The 17976-nt window shown below is 58.1% G+C and overlaps 2 protein-coding genes and 1 long non-coding RNA gene across 3 annotated transcripts in view; all 3 read right to left on the bottom strand.

Moving 5' to 3' along the window:
* The window catches only part of TLE6 (TLE family member 6, subcortical maternal complex member), a 102913-nt gene that overhangs the window by 60942 nt on the left and 23995 nt on the right, over positions 1 to 17976 (bottom strand). The window lies entirely within an intron of this gene.
* On the bottom strand, positions 2499 to 17248 carry LOC308645082 (zinc finger protein 556-like). Its single transcript, XM_081287025.1, has 4 exons — positions 16073 to 17248; positions 6376 to 6550; positions 4533 to 5554; positions 2499 to 4025 (listed from the first exon to the last, which is right to left on the bottom strand). Exons 1-4 carry the CDS (start codon positions 16485 to 16487, stop codon positions 3970 to 3972), a joined length of 1668 nt encoding a protein of 555 aa, XP_081143151.1. The 5' UTR covers positions 16488 to 17248; the 3' UTR covers positions 2499 to 3969.
* Positions 13917 to 16066, bottom strand: LOC308645083. Its single transcript, XR_014021150.1, has 3 exons — positions 15463 to 16066; positions 15181 to 15422; positions 13917 to 14767 (listed from the first exon to the last, which is right to left on the bottom strand). It is a non-coding gene; the product is annotated as an uncharacterized lncRNA (long non-coding RNA).

The following is a 17976-nucleotide window of genomic DNA, read 5'->3' as shown; positions in this document are numbered from 1 at the left end:
TTTCCATGGTGCCTATGTTTGATTTGCGTATTTATTGCTTTCCAACTGAATGTTAGATCCACGCAGTGCAGAACTCTTGTGTTCTTCAGGGTGGTCGCCCTCATGTCTGTGTTCACTAGACTTGTGTGATTGTAACCTGAAAACAGGAGTCGGGGGAGCCAGGGGGCGGTGTGCCGGAGCTAGTCTTGAGTGGAGAGGAGGCTAGGCTGGAAGAGGACGCTCCTCTGCCTCTCCACAGTGTTGGGCAGATTTAGCCAGCACCCCACCGGGGGCGTCACAGTGCTGTGGACAGCAGAGGTGTGTGGTGTGTGTGAAGGAAGGTGGTGCTGTGAGTGCAGGCTTTGTAGAGTCACTGACCCCAGACCTTCTGAGTGGATGGTGTCACTATCCCTGCATTCCCTCGAAGGCAAGCTGGTTCAGTAACATTGACTCTTCAGCGTCATAGGCATGTCGGAGCTGAAGTCTATGCAGCTCTTACGAACACTCACACTGTGGGTGCTCAGTTGATGGCACACCTAACAATCAGTGTGGGAGAGAGTGTGACAGCATCTGATGGTTTAAAACCAGGAGTCTTGGAGTTTCCAGGGCCACGCCTGGTGTCAAGAGCCACCAGGAGGGTTCGTGGGACACTGTGAGGGTCTTCTGGTGTGACTACTGAGTTCAATCCCCAGTATCCTCCCCCCGCCCCGAATTACACTTCAGCCCCTTGTGGTGGTGCAGGCCTGTCATCCCAGGGGTTTGGGAGGCTGAGGCAGGAGGAGTGAAGTTCAAAGCTGGCCTCAGCAACCTAATGAGACCCTCTCTCAGAATCAAATAGAAAAAGGGCTGGGGATGTGTCTCAGTGGCAAAGTGCCCCTGGGTCCAGTCCTCACTACCCTCCCCGTGTGTGGCTCATGCCAGTTACTCCCTGGGAGCTGCCGGCTCACCACCTACAGCTCTTGCTGCTAGTGGATGTGGGTGGACGGGACTCCACTCAGAGAAGGACTTGTGGGCAGGAGCTGCGTAGCCGACCACACTCCTCTCCAACCGTGGGCACTCGGTTCCTCCTGGTGAGTCTTCTTGGATGGTGGCCAGGTTGCACACGACTAAGACACTCAGGGTCAGTCCAGGGGACTGGGCTGTACGCAGTAACCACCAAGAGACAGAGAGACCTTTTTCTTTGGGGGTCCACAGAAAGAGGGAGAGAGAGAGAGAGAGAGAGAGAGAGAGCCCCCCCTTGCGTGGCTGACCTCTTTTATTGAGGAGAAGCTATTCAAATGAAGCAAGGGGTCAGGCTTCAGGGGGCTGAGTCTGGTTTCATGATGTCCACTGTCTGCAGGTTGACTGACATCTAGGAAGGCCATACCCAAGGGCAGAGCAAGAGAAGGGGACACACAAAGAGCGTTTCCATGGAACATTCTATGCCAAGCAGGGCATAGGAACAGGTGGGCGTAGGTCTACCCATGGGGGTGTGGGAAGGCACACCCAGGCACGAAGACTCAGTCGCTCTAGGCAGCCAGATCACAGAGTGACATGCCACACCCATCACAAGAGGAGACAACGCGGTCACGTGCTAGTGGGCTCCCGCAGGTGAAGTGCAGGAGCAGCAGAATGACAAGGCAAATATACAGTGAAATTTAAAATTCTTCCAAAAGGTGACTCATCAGCACACAGTGGTCCGAATCCGTCTGCTTGACAAGAATGTTCAGTCTCACAACAGAGAGGACATCCTCAAGACATTCTTCCTGTTTTATTGGTTCACGGTCACACCACGGTGGGGACTGTGGCACATGTTTGTACAGGCGCAGAATGTGACGTACAGTCTGCCCAGAACCCTTCCCCGGGTCTTCCTTTCCTCTTTCCCCCTGGTCCCTCTACGCCAGTGGTCTCCCTTCAGTTTTGGTGAGATCCTCCCTTATCTTTCTTCCCCTTTTTCCTCCCTGCACCCACAGGACAGGAAGCACAGGACCACCTTCCGAGTCTGATTCCTTAACCTGCTGTTCTCAAGTTCCATCCATTTTCCTGCAAATGACATGATTTCATTTTCTTTATGGCTCAATAAAAGTCCACTGTGTATACACCATCGCTTCTCTACCCACCCCTCCCTAGGTGGATACCAGGCTGGTCCATAGTCTGAAAGCCTTAAGGTTTCTAATGTTTGTAAAAATGAGGCTGAACATGCTTATATCTTCATTCTCATAAAAGATAATTACTATCAACTCAATGAAGGCAGCTCCCACTGTTTACTAACACCCTTGGCCAGTCTGGAAACAGTGCTGTAGACGTATTTTGCAGCATAAATATAAATGAATTAATGACGGTAGTCTCATTCACTGCGGCCCGTATCCTTCATTCTGCTGTGGTTTCTATTTTACTTCCTTCTGTCTTGATAGAGCACATAAAGCTTACACTTGCTTTATTAGGATTATTTTATATCTTTTACTAGCTTTACTTAGTACCACACTAAATTAATAAGACTTTTTAAAGTTACTATTATGAATGAATAAGGACAAATTTGGTAAAATTGTAACAATAAATTTACTAAAATTTACTAAACTTGAATGCAGAGGTAAATTCAGAGTTACAAAGTGATCCGGCAATTTATGGTTTTAATACTTTAATATATCCTTTCAGTCCGTGGAAAATGATGGCACTTGTTAGTACAAACTCATTCCTGCTTCTCAGAAGTTCTTCCTACATCACACAGTGGGGACCCTGACTCACGTGGTGCACTGTGTGGCTACTTGTCACGAGGCAGGTGATGTGAATTCAGTTGAGACCAGTCTTCAGGTTTTCAATCTCCATCTTTTCCGGCCCATGTCTGAAGCCCAAGCCTCTCTCGTGGTGGTGGTCAGGCCAGCCACGGCTCATCAGCCACGTGACCGTGAGGTGCCTGAGTGTGCCCTATTGCTGGAACTTTTTGGATAGAGGAACTCAATAAATCGCCAGACACTTCTGTCCACCAGCCTCTGTGCCCGAGGATTCTGCCCAACGTAGGCCAATGTAGGTGTTCTGGGCACGTTTAGGGTGCTCTAGGCCAGGCTGTGGCGTCGGGTAGCTGGGTGGGTCAAGTGCACTTACAATATTTTCAGCACATGGGTTTATGAGGATGTAACATCATAAATTCACAGACGTCTACGCACAACTTATTTGAAAATATAACAGGATATTTCTCAGAAACTATTTTTGTTTCAGTTACACATAAACAGTAACGGGACACGTATTGAGGGATGGTACTCAGCCCCCCGTCTGTCCCCAGGGACATCTCATGGATGAACCTGGTCAGGGCAGCCTCTCGACACTGCAGTAGGAAACAGTCCAGGTGTTTTTACGGCTGTTATTGACCCTGTCACAGTAGAATCAGGGACACAGAGGTGTGAGAAGTTTCAAGAGAATGAGGCGTCCATCATACAAATTAGACTACATACTTCACAAACTGGGACAAAAAGAACCTGGTAGGCTGCATAGACCTTGTAGGGACACCCATCTGGATGTCTCACCTGGAGGTGCATCCATGAAGGGAAAGCCTTCCGTGGGGACCTGTGGCAGCCGCGACCTCTAACAGAATGGAAGACAAGCAGCTGATATGCATTTTAAAGATGCTTTTGATTGATGGGGCTAAACTCAGGAAAATAAGCCAGACCCTGGGGTCCCTGCGCACGTATTGCCCCGTGGTGGTGACCTGACCGACTGAATAACGGCCTCTTCCAAAGCTCCTGCAAATTGGGCTAACAGAATTCCAGACAGGGCATCCTGGGAGATGTAGTCCTGGCCTTACCATGTGACCGTGACGCTAGCCACCTCTGTCTCCAGATTGCTGCTCCTCTCAGGCTCCTCTTCCTGATTCAGACCCATGGTCCAGTCCCCAGCAGGACAAAGAGCCAAGGGCATCCTGTGAGAACAACACTTCACTCCGACCCGCTCTCAGGATCTCTGCCTGCTACAAGTCTCTGCCGACGAGTCAACCAACTGATAAGTGGCTGCAAAGCTCTACAGATAGAACCGTAGTCCTCTGGCCAAAGGTGTTTTTTTCTGATAATACATACCTTATGTAAGTAAAAAAGTATTAACATCAAAATTGTTAGTTTTCTCAATGAAATAAAAAGGAAGAAAACATGGGTCTGTGATGTTCCGCGTGGAACACAGGGACAGTAAGATGCTAACAAACCCACCTTTCGTTGGCCTGATGACCCATGTTTACAGAACCACCAACGACTAGGAAAGTCACACTTACAATGTCAAAAACACACTGCAAATTCCCCATGGGTGCAGCACACTTCGAAATGAGAAAAAGCAACTGAATTTATAGGAAAAACTACTCTATTGAAATTTTATGTTCTATAAATGAAAGAGCACTTAGAGAAGTCTCACCCCAGTGTTTATTTGCAGGAAAACTGGAAACTCATTTGATAGGGTTTCACTTTTAGAATGAGGTATTGGCCAAGGCGAGGCCCTATTTATCAATAAGATTTCTCTCCTGGGGTAAATTTTCTGGACCTTTATAGATGACTTAATTTGCATAGGTTTTTTTTTTTGTTTTACATGCTACTTACACTTATAGGGTTTCTTTCCATGGTGACTTCTCATATGACCTTGGAAGGATTTGGCACAACTGAAATCTTTCCCACATTTTTCACATTTATAGGACTTCTCTTCCAACTGTGCTGCGTTTTCGGAAGGCTGAGGGCCCCTGGGAGGCTTTTCTGCACCGCTCCCGCTCACAGCGCTCTTGGCAGCGTGCTTTCTCAGGTGTTTACGCAAGGAAGAGGCCCAGCCCAGAGCTTTCCCACACTTGTCACATCTGTAGAGTCGCTTTCCGTTCTGCATGATCACACTCGTGGAAGGACAGGAGCCCCCTGAAGGGGCTCCCATCCTGCCGGCACTGACTGATTTCTTTTTAGTGTGCATTCTGACGTGTTTGTGCAGGGATGAAGGCCAACCAAAGGCTTTCCCACACTTGTCACATTTATAGGGTTTTTCTCCATTGTGAATTCTCACGTGTCTTTGAAAGGACGTGAGCCAGCAGTAGGCTTTCCCACACTGCTGACACTCATAGGGTTTCTCCCCGGTGTGCATGATCATGTGGACGCGGAAGGACTTGGGGCAGCTGTAGGCTTTCCCACACTGCTGGCACTCGTAAGGTTTCCCTCCGGTGTGCATCATCACGTGGACGCGGAAGGACTTGGGGCAGCTGAAGGGCTTCCCACACTGCTCACACTCAAAGGGCTTCTCCCCGGTGTGAGTCCGTATGTGCTCAGTGAGAGAATAGGAACGGAGAAATGTCTTCCCGCAGAATCTGCACGCATAGGGCTTCTCCCCACTGTGGGTTTTCACGTGCGTCCTGAGGTACGAGGGGCGGCTGAAGGCCTTGCCACACTCGTCACACTTGTGCAGCTTCTGCCCCGTGTGGATTCTCCGGTGCCTCTGGAGGGAGGACGAGTGGGTGAAGACCTTCCTGCACTCGCTGCACTCGTAGCGTCTGGCTGCCCGGGGGGGTTTCCTGGGCGTCTGGCAGGAGGAGCCGCCACCCTCGTTCCCTTTACCCCGTGCACAAAGTCGCTTCAGCATATGAATTCTGTTAAAAACAGGGAGCGTGTTAACGACTATTAGTGATTTATTTTTAAAATTTTTATATGTTTTTTACTTTTAATTGTTGATGTGGTGCTGAGGATGGAACCCGGTTCCTTCCACAGGCTAGGCCAGTGCCTACCCCTGAGCCGCGCCGGGTCCTGTGGTCTCTCCTAGTTACACATGGGATCGCATCCACCTCTTTGTAAGTGTAGGTGCTCTGCCCTGAACCAAGGCTCAGGAAGAGGGTTCAGCCAGAGACCATGACTACGGAAATAGTAATGTCTGGGGATCCGTGAGGATTGCTTCCAACCGCATCATCTTTCCAATACTCAATGTTCCAATCATATTAAGAGAATTTCTGGAAACTTCTCTTTGAATAAATTTGGATCCAGCTTGATCTGCCCTCCTCCCTCCCCCCTTCTTTCCCTCCCCTCTTCCTGACGTTGAACCCAGGGGTGCTTAATCACTAAACCACCTCCCAGCCCACCCACCATTTTTGGGTTGATTAGGGCCCCCGCTGAGTTCGACCTGGAAATTGCCATCCTCCTGCATCAGGGTCCTGAGTCGCTGGGATTTCAGGCGGTCACCACTGTACCCAGGCCTGGCTTTATACTCTTTTTGGTTTTTTTTTTTAGTTCTTTTTTTTTTTTAATTTTTCAGTTGTAGATGAACACAATCCTTTATTTTTTTATTTTTACGTGGTGCTGAGGATGGAACCCAGGGCCTCGCACAGGCAAGGCGGGCCTCTGCCCCAGCCCCCGCCCCGCCCCTGTGTGTTCCAACTTTCCTCCTTACACACTGAGACTCCCACTAAGTGACACTCACCTCAAATGTCTCCCCTGTTTGTTGTCCCTCTTTTCGATGCTGTGCTGTCCCCAAGTCTCTCCCAAGAGGGAAGCCCAGGTGTCGTTTCTTTGGAACCTGGCGATCTTCTGCTTGTTGGACAAGGTTTCCCCACAGGCTCCTGGCCGGGCGCGCCCACTGCGCTGGCTGCCGTCATCTGAAACCCAGCCAGGGACAGACAGGAGGGCGGCGCTGAGGCCGGGCCCAGGCAGGAGCTCGCCGTCTCCTTATTCCACTGTGACGGGCCCAGGGGACCAGAACACAGGCCCCTAACGTGCACAGAATCACCACAAGGACCACGGCTGAGACCTCCCTGTGGCCTCAGTCAGCCTTCTGTTGCTCCGACAGGACACCTGAGACTCGGACATTCTTAAAGAGGTCTGTCTGGGCTCGTGGTTCTGGAGGCTGGAGGCTGGGCGGCCACGTTAGGTGGCTCCATCTGGCCAGCTTTGGGTGAGGCCCTCCCCGCCATGTCAACCGTGGCAAAGGAGGGGACGGGAAGCGGTGGGGAGAGCCGAGGGCCAGGTCTGCTCTCCCAGGAAACCACTCGGTGGGCGCCAGCCTGTCCCTGAGGCCAGCGTGCTCCTGCGAGGACCGAGCTCTCCTGACCCTAGACCCTGTCCTCCAACACGCTCCTGCCCACGAGCCGAGGACCACGCAACCACAGCAGCCTCCCCCGGGGCCTGTGAGTGGGAACCCACACAAACGGCCCGAAAGCCAGTCACGAGTCGGTGTGACCTCTGCGCCGTCCCCGATGGCAGCCGAGGCGGCCTCCTTACCCAGGGTCCTCCCCATCTACTTTCCACACTTTGGAAGGGGCTTAGGTAGGTGGCGGGTGAAAAAGAAGCCGCCCTCACCCACGGAGGCCAGGTGCCTGCAGATCTCCAGCATCACGTCCCTGTAGAGGTCCCTCTGAGCACCGTCCAGCAGGGCCCACTCCTCGGGGGAGAAGTCCACGACCACGTCCTCAAAGGCCACTGGATCCTAGGACAGACCATCGATGTGCACCCGAGGGGCTCTGCACGGGGGACCGACTCGGCTCACAGGAGGCTCCCACCGACCATGGCTCCCCACGTCGACCGACGGCCCTCGGCGGACTCACTTCCTGGGCCGCGATGCCTTTCCCCCTCCTCCCTCGAAGGCCATACTGGGGACCAGACGCGCCCCACAGGGGAGGACAGTCCCACCACTGAGCGGCCCTCCCAGCTGGAGTCAGCTATCCCAGGCCTGAGGGTGGCACCCAGGGGGCTTTACCAAAATGAAAGCGTCAATCTTTGAGTTTTGAGGCAGGGTCTCTCTAGGTTTGCACATGACCTCAGCTTGCGGTCCTCCTGCCTGAGCCTCCAGAGCTCAGGCCTAAGGTCTGCCCTGCTCTCCCCACGCACAGGCTGGCTCTTCTTTTTTTAGAAATAAATGTGGCACATATTAAGGTGGCAGTTGGGTGTGACACTCTACCACAGCTGGTGGTACAAGGCCCGAGCCTACAGCTGGGGTGTCCCGAGTCCGCGGTGTCCCTCACACAGTCACCACGGCTGGGGAATATCCACCCCAAGCGGAGGTCCACGCCCCTTGCCCACGCTCCCCGCGCACCCGTCCCAGGACCCCCATCCTGTATGCCTTCCAGCCGGCAGTCCGGCTGTCCTTCCTGACTGACGACCCCCCCGGGCCATCCTCCTGCAAGCCCCTCGCGTTGGAGTGGCAGGACTTCCTCTTCCCTGCAGCTTACCGTGTCCCTGCGTGTCCCTGCCACAGTTCTGAGCGCGTCACACACACCAAGCGCGTCTCTCTGCGTCTCTGCGTGCTGTGGCCCTTCCATTCTTTCTTTTACCACTAAAACGTTCAATATGAAAATGTGCGTGACCCGATTGGCGTGTCACAGGTCACAGGCCCTCTGCAGAGGGGACGTGGGCCTCCTGCTGAACAGCCACCACCCACCATGCACGCGCGTTTCCAGGCCTGTAACGGGTCGTCTCCTGTCCAGTGTCTGCTGCCCGCGGGTCCACCCCCGCGGGTCCACCCCCGGGTTCCTCTATCACAAGATGCATAAAGGGTCAAATCCCAGAAATACTCCTGGTCACATCTGCCACCACTTCATTTCAATGACACCTCCTTGTCCCTAAACTTTTCAGCGAGGGCGGGCAGGCCCCTCGTCCTCACAGGACCTTGGGGCAGCGTCTGGCAGAGCCCAGGATGCACTGGGGCAGGGAGAAGAGCTTCATAAAAGTGAAACACACATCTTCAACTGAAGACCATCGACCCCTGTGGCAAGAGTGACCTGTCCTGCCAGTGCCCCACCCGCCACACCTGGTGCCAGGGGGTAAAACCCGAGAAGGCTCAGGGTGAGGCTAGGGTGAGGCCATGGGTGAGGCCAGGGGTGAGGCCAGGGGTGAGGCCAGGGGTGAGGCTCAGGTAAGGCCAGGGGTGAGGCCAGGGGTGAGGCCAGGGGTGAGGCCAGGGGTGAGGCCAGGGGTGAGGACAGAGGTGAGGACAGGGGTGAGGACAGGGGTGAGGCCAGGGGTGAGGCTCAGGTAAGGCCAGGGGTGAGGCCAGGGGTGAGGCCCGGGGTGAGGCTCAGGTAAGGCCAGGGGTGAGGCCAGGGGTGAGGCCAGGGGTGAGGACAGAGGTGAGGACAGGGGTGAGGACAGGGGTGAGGCCAGGGGTGAGGCCAGGGGTGAGGCCAGGGGTGAGGCTCAGGTAAGGCCAGGGGTGAGGCCAGGGGTGAGGCCAGGGGTGAGGACAGGGGTAAGGCCAGGGGTGAGGACAGGGGTAAGGCTTGGGGTGAGGACAGGGGTGAGGCCAGGGGTGAGGCCAGGGGTGAGGCTTGGGGTGAGGCCAGGGGTAAGGCCAGGGGTGAGGCCAGGGGTGAGGCTCAGGTAAGGCCAGGGGTGAGGCCAGGGGTAAGGCCAGGGGTGAGGCCAGGGGTGAGGACAGGGGTAAGGACAGGGGTGAGGCCAGGGGTAAGGACAGGGGTGAGGCCAGGGGTGAGGACAGGGGTGAGGACAGGGGTGAGGACAGGGGTGAGGCCAGGGGTAAGGCCAGGGGTGAGGCCAGGGGTGAGGCCAGGGGTGAGACCAGGGGTGAGGCTCGGGTAAGGCCAGGGGTGAGGCTCAGGTAAGGCCAGGGGTGAGGCCAGGGGTGAGGCCAGGGGTGAGGCCAGGGGTGAGGCTCAGGTAAGGCCAGGGGTGAGGCCAGGGGTGAGGCCCGGGGTGAGGCTCAGGTAAGGCCAGGGGTGAGGCCAGGGGTGAGGCCAGGGGTGAGGACAGAGGTGAGGCTCAGGTAAGGCCAGGGGTGAGGCCAGGGGTGAGGCCAGGGGTGAGGACAGAGGTGAGGCCAGGGGTGAGGCCAGGGGTGAGGCCAGGGGTGAGGCCAGGGGTGAGGACAGGGGTGAGGACAGGGGTAAGGCCAGGGGTGAGGCCAGGGGTGAGGACAGGGGTAAGGCCTGGGGTGAGGCCAGGGGTGAGGCCAGGGGTGAGGCCTGGGGTGAGGCCAGGGGTGAGGCCAGGGGTGAGGACAGGGGTGAGGCCAGGGGTGAGGCTCGGGTAAGGCCAGGGGTGAAGCCAGGGGTAAGGCCAGGGGTGAGGCCAGGGGTGAGGCCAGGGGTGAGGACAGGGGTAAGGCTTGGGGTGAGGCCAGGGGTGAGGCCAGGGGTGAGGACAGGGGTGAGGCTCGGGTAAGGCCAGGGGTGAGGCCAGGGGTGAGGCCAGGGGTGAGGCCAGGGGTAAGGCCAGGGGTGAGGCTCGGGTAAGGCCAGGGGTGAGGCCAGGGGTGAGGCCAGGGGTGAGGCCAGGGGTGAGGACAGGGGTGAGGCCAGGGGTGAGGACAGGGGTGAGGCCAGGGGTGAGGACAGGGGTGAGGACAGGGGTGAGGCTCAGGTAAGGCCAGGGGTGAGGCCAGGGGTGAGGCCAGGGGTGAGGACAGGGGTGAGGCCAGGGGTGAGGCCAGGGGTGAGGCTCAGGTAAGGCCAGGGGTGAGGCCAGGCGTGAGGCCAGGGGTGAGGCCAGGGGTGAGGCTCAGGTAAGGCCAGGGGTGAGGCTCAGGTAAGGCCAGGGGTGAGACTCAGGTAAGGCCAGGGGTGAGGCCAGGGGTGAGGACAGGGGTAAGGCCAGGGGTGAGGCTCAGGTAAGGCCAGGGGTGAGGCCAGGGGTGAGGCCCGGGGTGAGGCTCAGGTAAGGCCAGGGGTGAGGCCAGGGGTGAGGCCAGGGGTGAGGCCAGGGGTGAGGCCAGGGGTGAGGACAGGGGTGAGGACAGGGGTGAGGCCAGGGGTGAGGACAGAGGTGAGGACAGGGGTGAGGACAGGGGTAAGGCCAGGGGTGAGGCCAGGGGTGAGGACAGGGGTAAGGCTTGGGGTGAGGCCAGGGGTGAGGCCAGGGGTGAGGCCTGGGGTGAGGCCAGGGGTGAGCCCAAGGGTGAGGACAGGGGTGAGGCCAGGGGTGAGGACAGGGGTGAGGCCAGGGGTGAGGCTCGGGTAAGGCCAGGGGTGAGGCCAGGGGTAAGGCCAGGGGTGAGGCCAGGGGTGAGGCCAGGGGTGAGGACAGGGGTAAGGCTTGGGGTGAGGCCAGGGGTGAGGCCAGGGGTGAGGACAGGGGTGAGGCTCGGGTAAGGCCAGGGGTGAGGCCAGGGGTGAGGCCAGGGGTGAGGCTCTGGTAAGGCCAGGGGTGAGGCCAGGGGTGAGGCCAGGGGTGAGGCCAGGGGTGAGGACAGGGGTGAGGCCAGGGGTGAGGACAGGGGTGAGGCCAGGGGTGAGGCCAGGGGTGAGGACAGGGGTGAGGCTCAGGTAAGGCCAGGGGTGAGGCCAGGGGTGAGGCCAGGGGTGAGGCCAGGGGTGAGGCCAGGGGTGAGGCTCGGGTAAGGCCAGGGGTGAGGCTCAGGTAAGGCCAGGGGTGAGGCTCAGGTAAGGCCAGGGGTGAGGCCAGGGGTGAGGACAGGGGTAAGGACAGGGGTGAGGCTCAGGTAAGGCCAGGGGTGAGGCCAGGGGTGAGGCCAGGGGTGAGGCTCGGGTAAGGCCAGGGGTGAGGCCAGGGTTGAGGCTCGGGTAAGGCCAGGGGTGAGGCTCAGGTAAGGCCAGGGGTGAGGCTCAGGTAAGGCCAGGGGTGAGGCCAGGGGTGAGACCAGGGGTAAGGCCAGGGGTAAGGCCAGGGGTGAGGCCAGGGGTAAGGCCAGGGGTGAGTCCAGGGGTGAGGCTCGGGTAAGACCAGGGGTGAGGCCAGGGGTGAGGCTCAGGTAAGGCCAGGGGTGAGGCTCAGGTAAGGCCAGGGGTGAGGCCAGGGGTGAGGCCAGGGGTGAGGCCAGGGGTGAGGCCAGGGGTAAGGCCAGGGGTGAGGCTTGGGTAAGGCCAGGGGTGAGGCCAGGGGTAAGGCTCAGGTGAAGCCAGGGGTGAGGCTCGGGTGAGGCCAGGGGTAAGGACAGGGGTAAGGCCAGGGGTGAGGCCAGGGGTGAGGCCAGGGGTAAGGCTCAGGTGAAGCCAGGGGTGAGGCTCGGGTGAGGCCAGGGGTAAGGCCAGGGGTAAGGCCAGGGGTAAGGCCAGGGGTGAGGCCAGGGGTGAGGCTCGGGTAAGGCCAGGGGTGAGGCTCAGGTAAGGCCAGGGGTGAGGCCAGGGGTGAGGCTCAGGTAAGGCCAGGGGTGAGGCTCAGGTAAGGCCAGGGGTGAGGCCAGGGGTGAGGCTCAGGTAAGGCCAGGGGTGAGGCCAGGGGTGAGGCCAGGGGTGAGGCCAGGGGTAAGGCCAGGGGTGAGGCTTGGGTAAGGCCAGGGGTAAGGCTCAGGTGAAGCCAGGGGTGAGGCTCGGGTGAGGCCAGGGGTAAGGACAGGGGTAAGGCCAGGGGTGAAGCCAGGGGTGAGGCTCGGGTGAGGCTCGGGTGAGGCCAGGGGTTTCTCCTGCTGCACCCAATCGACCACAGGCTTCTAAGGGTATGTGGAAACCCACTGGCACCAGGTCAGCTGCCCAGGCAGTCATTACAAGTGCCCAGCACACCTGTGGCATGAGGACATTCTTGAGGAAAATGCTAATTTTGTTTATTTTGGTACCAGCGATTGGACCCAGGGTGCTGACCACTGGGCCACATCCCCAGCACATTTTTATATTTCATTTAGAGACCGGGTCTCACTGAGTTGCTTAGGGTCTCCTTAAGTTGCCGAGGCTGGCTTTGAACTCACGACCCTCCTGCCTCAGCCTCCTGGGATTACAGGCGCGCACCACCTGCCCAGCTGAGAGAAATGCTAATTTTTTCAAATTTTTTTTTTTAGTTATAGATGGACACAATGTCTTTTTTTTAAAGAGAGAGAGAGAGAATTTTTTAATATTTATTTTTCAGTCTTTGTGGACACAGCATCTTTATTTTATTTGTATGTGGTGCTGAGACTCGAACCCAGCGGCCGGTGCATGCCAGGGGAGTGCACTACCACTGAGCCACCTCCCAGCCCACCGTGTCTTTATTCTATTTATTTATTTCTGTGTGGTGCTGAGGATCAAAGCCAGGGCCTCAGGTGTGCAAGGCCAGGGTCGGCCACTGGGCCACATCCCCAGCCCCGAGAGATGCCGACTTTGCTGTCTGTGTGTTACTTAGCACAGTGACTCGCTCCTCCCGCCTCGCTCCCTCTGTCTGCACAGAGACCCTGTTGGAAGGCAGAGCCGGGCAGCAGGAGGACCTGAGGACCAGACCCCCACGGCCACTGCCTGCCCAGCTCTACTGACCCTCCACGAGGGGGTTCCTCCCAGGAGGACTCTGTCCTGAGGGACCAGGACTCAGAAGGGGAGGAAGGCAGTGAGACTTCCCGGAAGAAGGGGTCAGAGGTGGCTTCCATGTGGAGGTGACATTACCTAGGTTGTCACGCTTAGATCTTTAATGTCCCCTCGGAGGCTCATGAGTTAGATGATGATGCAGGAAGTTTCAGAGGTGACATTGTTAGCTCATGAGAGCTGTGACCGCAGGAGTGGCTGATTCATGGGGATTCGAATGCAGTTCTGAGTGGTCACTAGGGGCAGGTGGGCATGGCTGGAGGAAGAGGTCGCTGGGGGCGTGACCTGGGACGAGATCCTGTCCCTGGATCCTCTGTCCCCAGCGGCAGAGCTGGGCGCCCCTCCTGCACTCCCTCCACAGTGGGCTCTGCCTCAGCCAAGCCCAGAGAAAGGCGCCGGCTCTCAGGACTGAGCCTGAAACTGTGGCCCAGAATAAACTTGTCCTCTAGCTTGTTCTGGTCAACTATTTTGGTCACGGTGACACAAAGCTGTCCACACACAACCCGGGGGCGGGGCGTCTCGGTGGCGTCGGTGAGCCCATGGGAGGCTTCTCACATGCCTATCGTGGAAAAGCAGGCTTTTCACGGATCAGCTGTTTGTGCTCTTTTTAAATACCTGGGTGTGTGAACACTTGAGGTTCGCTCTGGCAGGCTCTGGGTGGGACCACGGGGCGCTTTTGCAATTACACCCGGTTTCTCCTTGCCCTGCGTATTAGGGTCTGTCATTTCTGCCGCCCTCCCGGAGCCAGCGGCAAAGCTCAGACCTCTTTGGGTAAGATTAATTTAAAAAAAAAAAAAACATTTTTTTTAGGGCTGGGTTATGGCTCGGCAGTAGCACACTTGCCTGGCATGCACGAGGCACTGGGTTCGAGTCTCAGCACCCTTTATATAAATAAATAAAATAAATGAATAAAGGTCAATCAACAAATGTTTTTTAAATCATTTTTTAGTTGTATATGGATGGACACAATACCTTAATTTTTTAAAATTTATTTGTATGCGGTGCTGAGGCTCAAATCCAGTGCCCCACACATGCTGGGCAAGCGCTCTGCACTGAGCCCCAGCCCCGGCCCTGGGTTAATTCTTTACTGCACCCCAAGCATCCCATTTTGTGATTAAATTTCAAAATAGATCCCTCTAGATCAGGAAGAGCACAAGATTCCAGAAAGATGCCTACTTTAATTTACAAAATATAGAACAAAAGCAAAATAAATGAACAGGAAAAGGAAAGAATTATTCAGGTGGCGTGAGGAGCCCGAGCCTGGGCTCTGTGGAGGGGTGAGCAGTAGACACTTAGGCCCAGCCGGGGGCTGGCGTCAGGGGGCGGGAGGGGAGGTGACAGGAGGGAGGGGGCTTGTCTGCTGCGGCAGAGGTGCTGGCTGTGGCACTGAGTGACATGGAGGTCAGGCAGAGTTCTGAGCCGAGCAATGACCTGATCCAGCCCAGTGTGCCCCTGTGACCTCCATCACCCTGGTCTCGGGGCTCGGGAGCAGGTTTGCACATGGCTGTAGCCCGGTCGTAGGAGGTGGAGGGTCTGAGGGGAGCAGGGGTGCGGTGCGCGTGGATCAGGTGGATCTGAAGTCCAGCCAGCCACGTTCCCAGGGGACCGAGGGTGGGTGCCGTGTGAGAGGGCAGACCTCACCTACTTCAGCGGAGTTAGAGGCCACAGAAGAGGATGAGGAAGGAAGGCGCCTCCGCCGTGCAGCAGGTGGGGACGGAGATGAGGATAAGGCACAAGAAGGCATAAGACACGGTCACTACTACCCCGCAGAGGTGTGAGCAGGCAGGGATTCCCGCGGGAGGAGGGGCGCCCAGGGACAGCCACCTTCACGCCCGCCCCTGGGAGGCTGAGGACGGCCTTAGCTTGGAGACCCTGCTCCCCAGGCGGGTCACCCTCTGCTGGACTCCGTGGAGGTCTATATTTCTGGACGGGCTGCTCATGTGTCTTTGTTGGTGCATGTGGATATTTTAATGAAGCAAAATCCGGAGTTTAAAGAACCCAGATCACTCAAGCCCCTTGTTTATGTACAGAGGACGGAATAAACCTGGACGCACTTTACAGTTCAAGAAGAGAACACAGGCCGGTCCTTTCAGAAGGTGCTACGCAATTGTTTCCATAGAAACCATCATATGTCCACGTTTCTAGGTGGCCCTAATTTCATAGCATAAGAATGATCCTTAACCTCTAAAGGCCAAACAGGAGATGAGCCTTGGCCACCCCTGTCACAAACGCCCCTATGAAAGGGGCGGACAGATCCTTGGTGGATCTTGGTCATTCACCATTTACACACCAAGCCCTCCCTGGCAGGAGGAGGACAGCGACAGATGTGAGCTGACCGCACTCCAGAGGGGAGCAGGGAAAACCCGGCCCAGACCGCCCAGTGGAACGCCCACCAGCCGGGTTTCGGCGAGGCCCCCCTTCCTTTCTCTAGAGACCCTCCACCTCCCACCTCCCCTCATTAGAGAGTCGAGCAACCAGACCACGTGGTGAAGGAGACCGAGGCAGGAGGGCAGGGCCCAGCCGGTCTCCCACTCGCTGGACTCAAGGGTCACGTCGGGCCATCCGACCACGTGGGGCATCCGCCCTGACCACCTGTTCCCAAATGTCCCCAGCCACCCTCCCAGGGACACTGGCTCGCGTCCCGGCCTGGTCTCTGCATTTTGCTTGGCAAGTTGGGGTCTGGCTCTCCCCCTTGGGCTGTCTGTGGGACTCCGGGCGACAGGGGAGGGTCATCTCTGGCCTCTCCGTGACCCCATCCACTCGAGGTCAGCGTGTCCCCCAGAAACTAAAACCTGGGGGAAGAACTTCCCGCAGCGTTCCGGGCCGAGCAGGGGCAGAGGCTGCTCAGGGTCCCGGGGCACCCCATGCCCACCCTGCTGGGCTCTCCAGAAGGAGAGGACGGGACCCTCCCAAGGCCAGCACTGGGCAGCGCCCACCCACACTCACCATCCTGCAGCTGCAGGCTCACGCGCTCTGGGGCTCCTGGGCAGTGCAAGGCGGCGCACGACATCTGGGGCTGGAGGCCACTGAGACCCGCCCAGAGGCCTGACTGGACTGGGATGCTGACCCCAGTGCCCCATTGGACGGCCACGCCCCAGACACGCCCCAGCCCCTGCAGGGTGTCCCAAGAGCACCCCAGCTCCTGATGGGCCATTTCCTTGACTGGACACTTCCCACGCAGCGTGTCCAGGGGAGGCTGCCCAGGCTCTGGGGCCCCCAGGGTCTCCCTTCTGAAGTGAAGATGGTCCTGAGATGGGCGCCACCCGGGGCCCTGGGCCAGACTCGGGGTCAAGGGAGGGGTCGGGGGAAGGTCCCCCACCCGTAACCAGGTCGGCCCAATCGCGCGGACTTTCCAGCACATGGGGACACAGTGGCCAGCTGCCTCCTCTGGACCTGGCTCAACGTCTGGAGTCCTTGACCACGCACAGCTGTGGGACCCCAGGACAATGGCCGGCTCTGAGGCCAGCCAGCCGTCAGCAGGCAGAGTGCAGGGGGCACTCGGCTTCAGCCTCCTGAGCGGAAACCCAGGTCACGCAGCTGTGCCTCGGTCCCGGCTCCAGGGTCACGTCAGCCTGCAGGCAGATAAGAAGGCTCTGTGCTCTGAGATGCCTGTGGACATAGGTGATCAAGGGGACACCGCTGCAGGCTTGTCCCCAGGACAGACTTCACAGGGTCCTCTGACCGTGGTCGTCCCTTAAGTGCGCAGGTTCCTTGCCAGTCCAGAGCCCGTCTGCTGAGGGAACCCGACACCAGGCTCCCCAGGCTCCTCGCCTCCCGGGGCTCGGGGCGACTCACAGTCACCCAGGCTCAGGGCTCCTTTCCCACCACCTGACGCCGGGCTCTTTACCAGGCACCCAAGCACCGCCCTCTCTCACGCTGGGCTTAGCGGCCTCCTAGGGCTGACGGCCGACATGCTGGACCTCGGGCTGGAGCCCTGCCAGAGCTGCCAGCTGTCCCCACCCAGCCCCGAGGGCCGGGCACTCTGCTGGGATCCCGGGCCCACGGAGCCTCCAGACGCGCCCGCTGCAGCTGCCCCTCACGGGCACTGTGACAAGCAGCGGCCCCCCCCCCCACGTCCTCCCGGCCTCCCTCAGACCCCGGCATGGGAGCCCGTCCCTCTGTCTGTCACAGCAGCCGGGGGCTTCCTGCCGGCGCCACGCACCCGTCCTCCTGATGGGATCGCATGCCCTGTTCTGCGCACACGCGGCGCCGTCCTGCCCACTCCATCACGGAGCCGTCGGGAGGTGAGCAGAGCCCTCCTACCACTGAGGCGGTCAGCTAACATCCAGGTCATCGTGAGCACAGCGTCCCTTGACGCCAGAGCAGCTGATGACCACTTGGCCCTGGCCTGCGCTGGTCAGCCAGGAGACTTTCCCTCCCTTAAAGGGGCCGCCTGCTGCGAGGGCAGCCAACACGGGCAAGGGTTCACGGATACCCGCCCCCGCCAGGAGGCGAGTCGTCCACCACGCCACAGAGCCCTGCCCTGCCACTCGTCCCCCGGGATCTCCCCAGTGGCCCGGGATGACTGACTCCAAGTCCTCCAAGGCCTGTCGTCTTAGTTGTGCATTTCTTGGGCAGGTGGCCTTTAAAATTTACACACAGAAGGGCACTTGTCACACACACAGATGAGATGACACAAATCACTCACTGGAGCTGCGTTCATCAGGAGGCTGACTCGATTTCCGTTTGGAATCCACGAGACAAGAACCCAGGGAGAAGGAATGGCTGGGGTCCGACGCCACCTGGGGGCACGGCCACCTCTGGGAGCCGTGACACTCATCAGCTGAGAGGCCTCGGCCGAGCAGACCCCACCTGTCGGAAGCAGTGAGTCCATTTCTTCTCAAAAATCC

This window comes from Spermophilus citellus, assembly GCF_964194105.1.
Source record: "Spermophilus citellus genome assembly, chromosome: 3".
Classification (NCBI taxonomy): domain Eukaryota; kingdom Metazoa; phylum Chordata; class Mammalia; order Rodentia; family Sciuridae; genus Spermophilus; species Spermophilus citellus.
The sequence above is the reverse complement of the archived record's forward strand: the minus strand, read 5'-3'. Positions and strand labels throughout refer to the sequence as shown.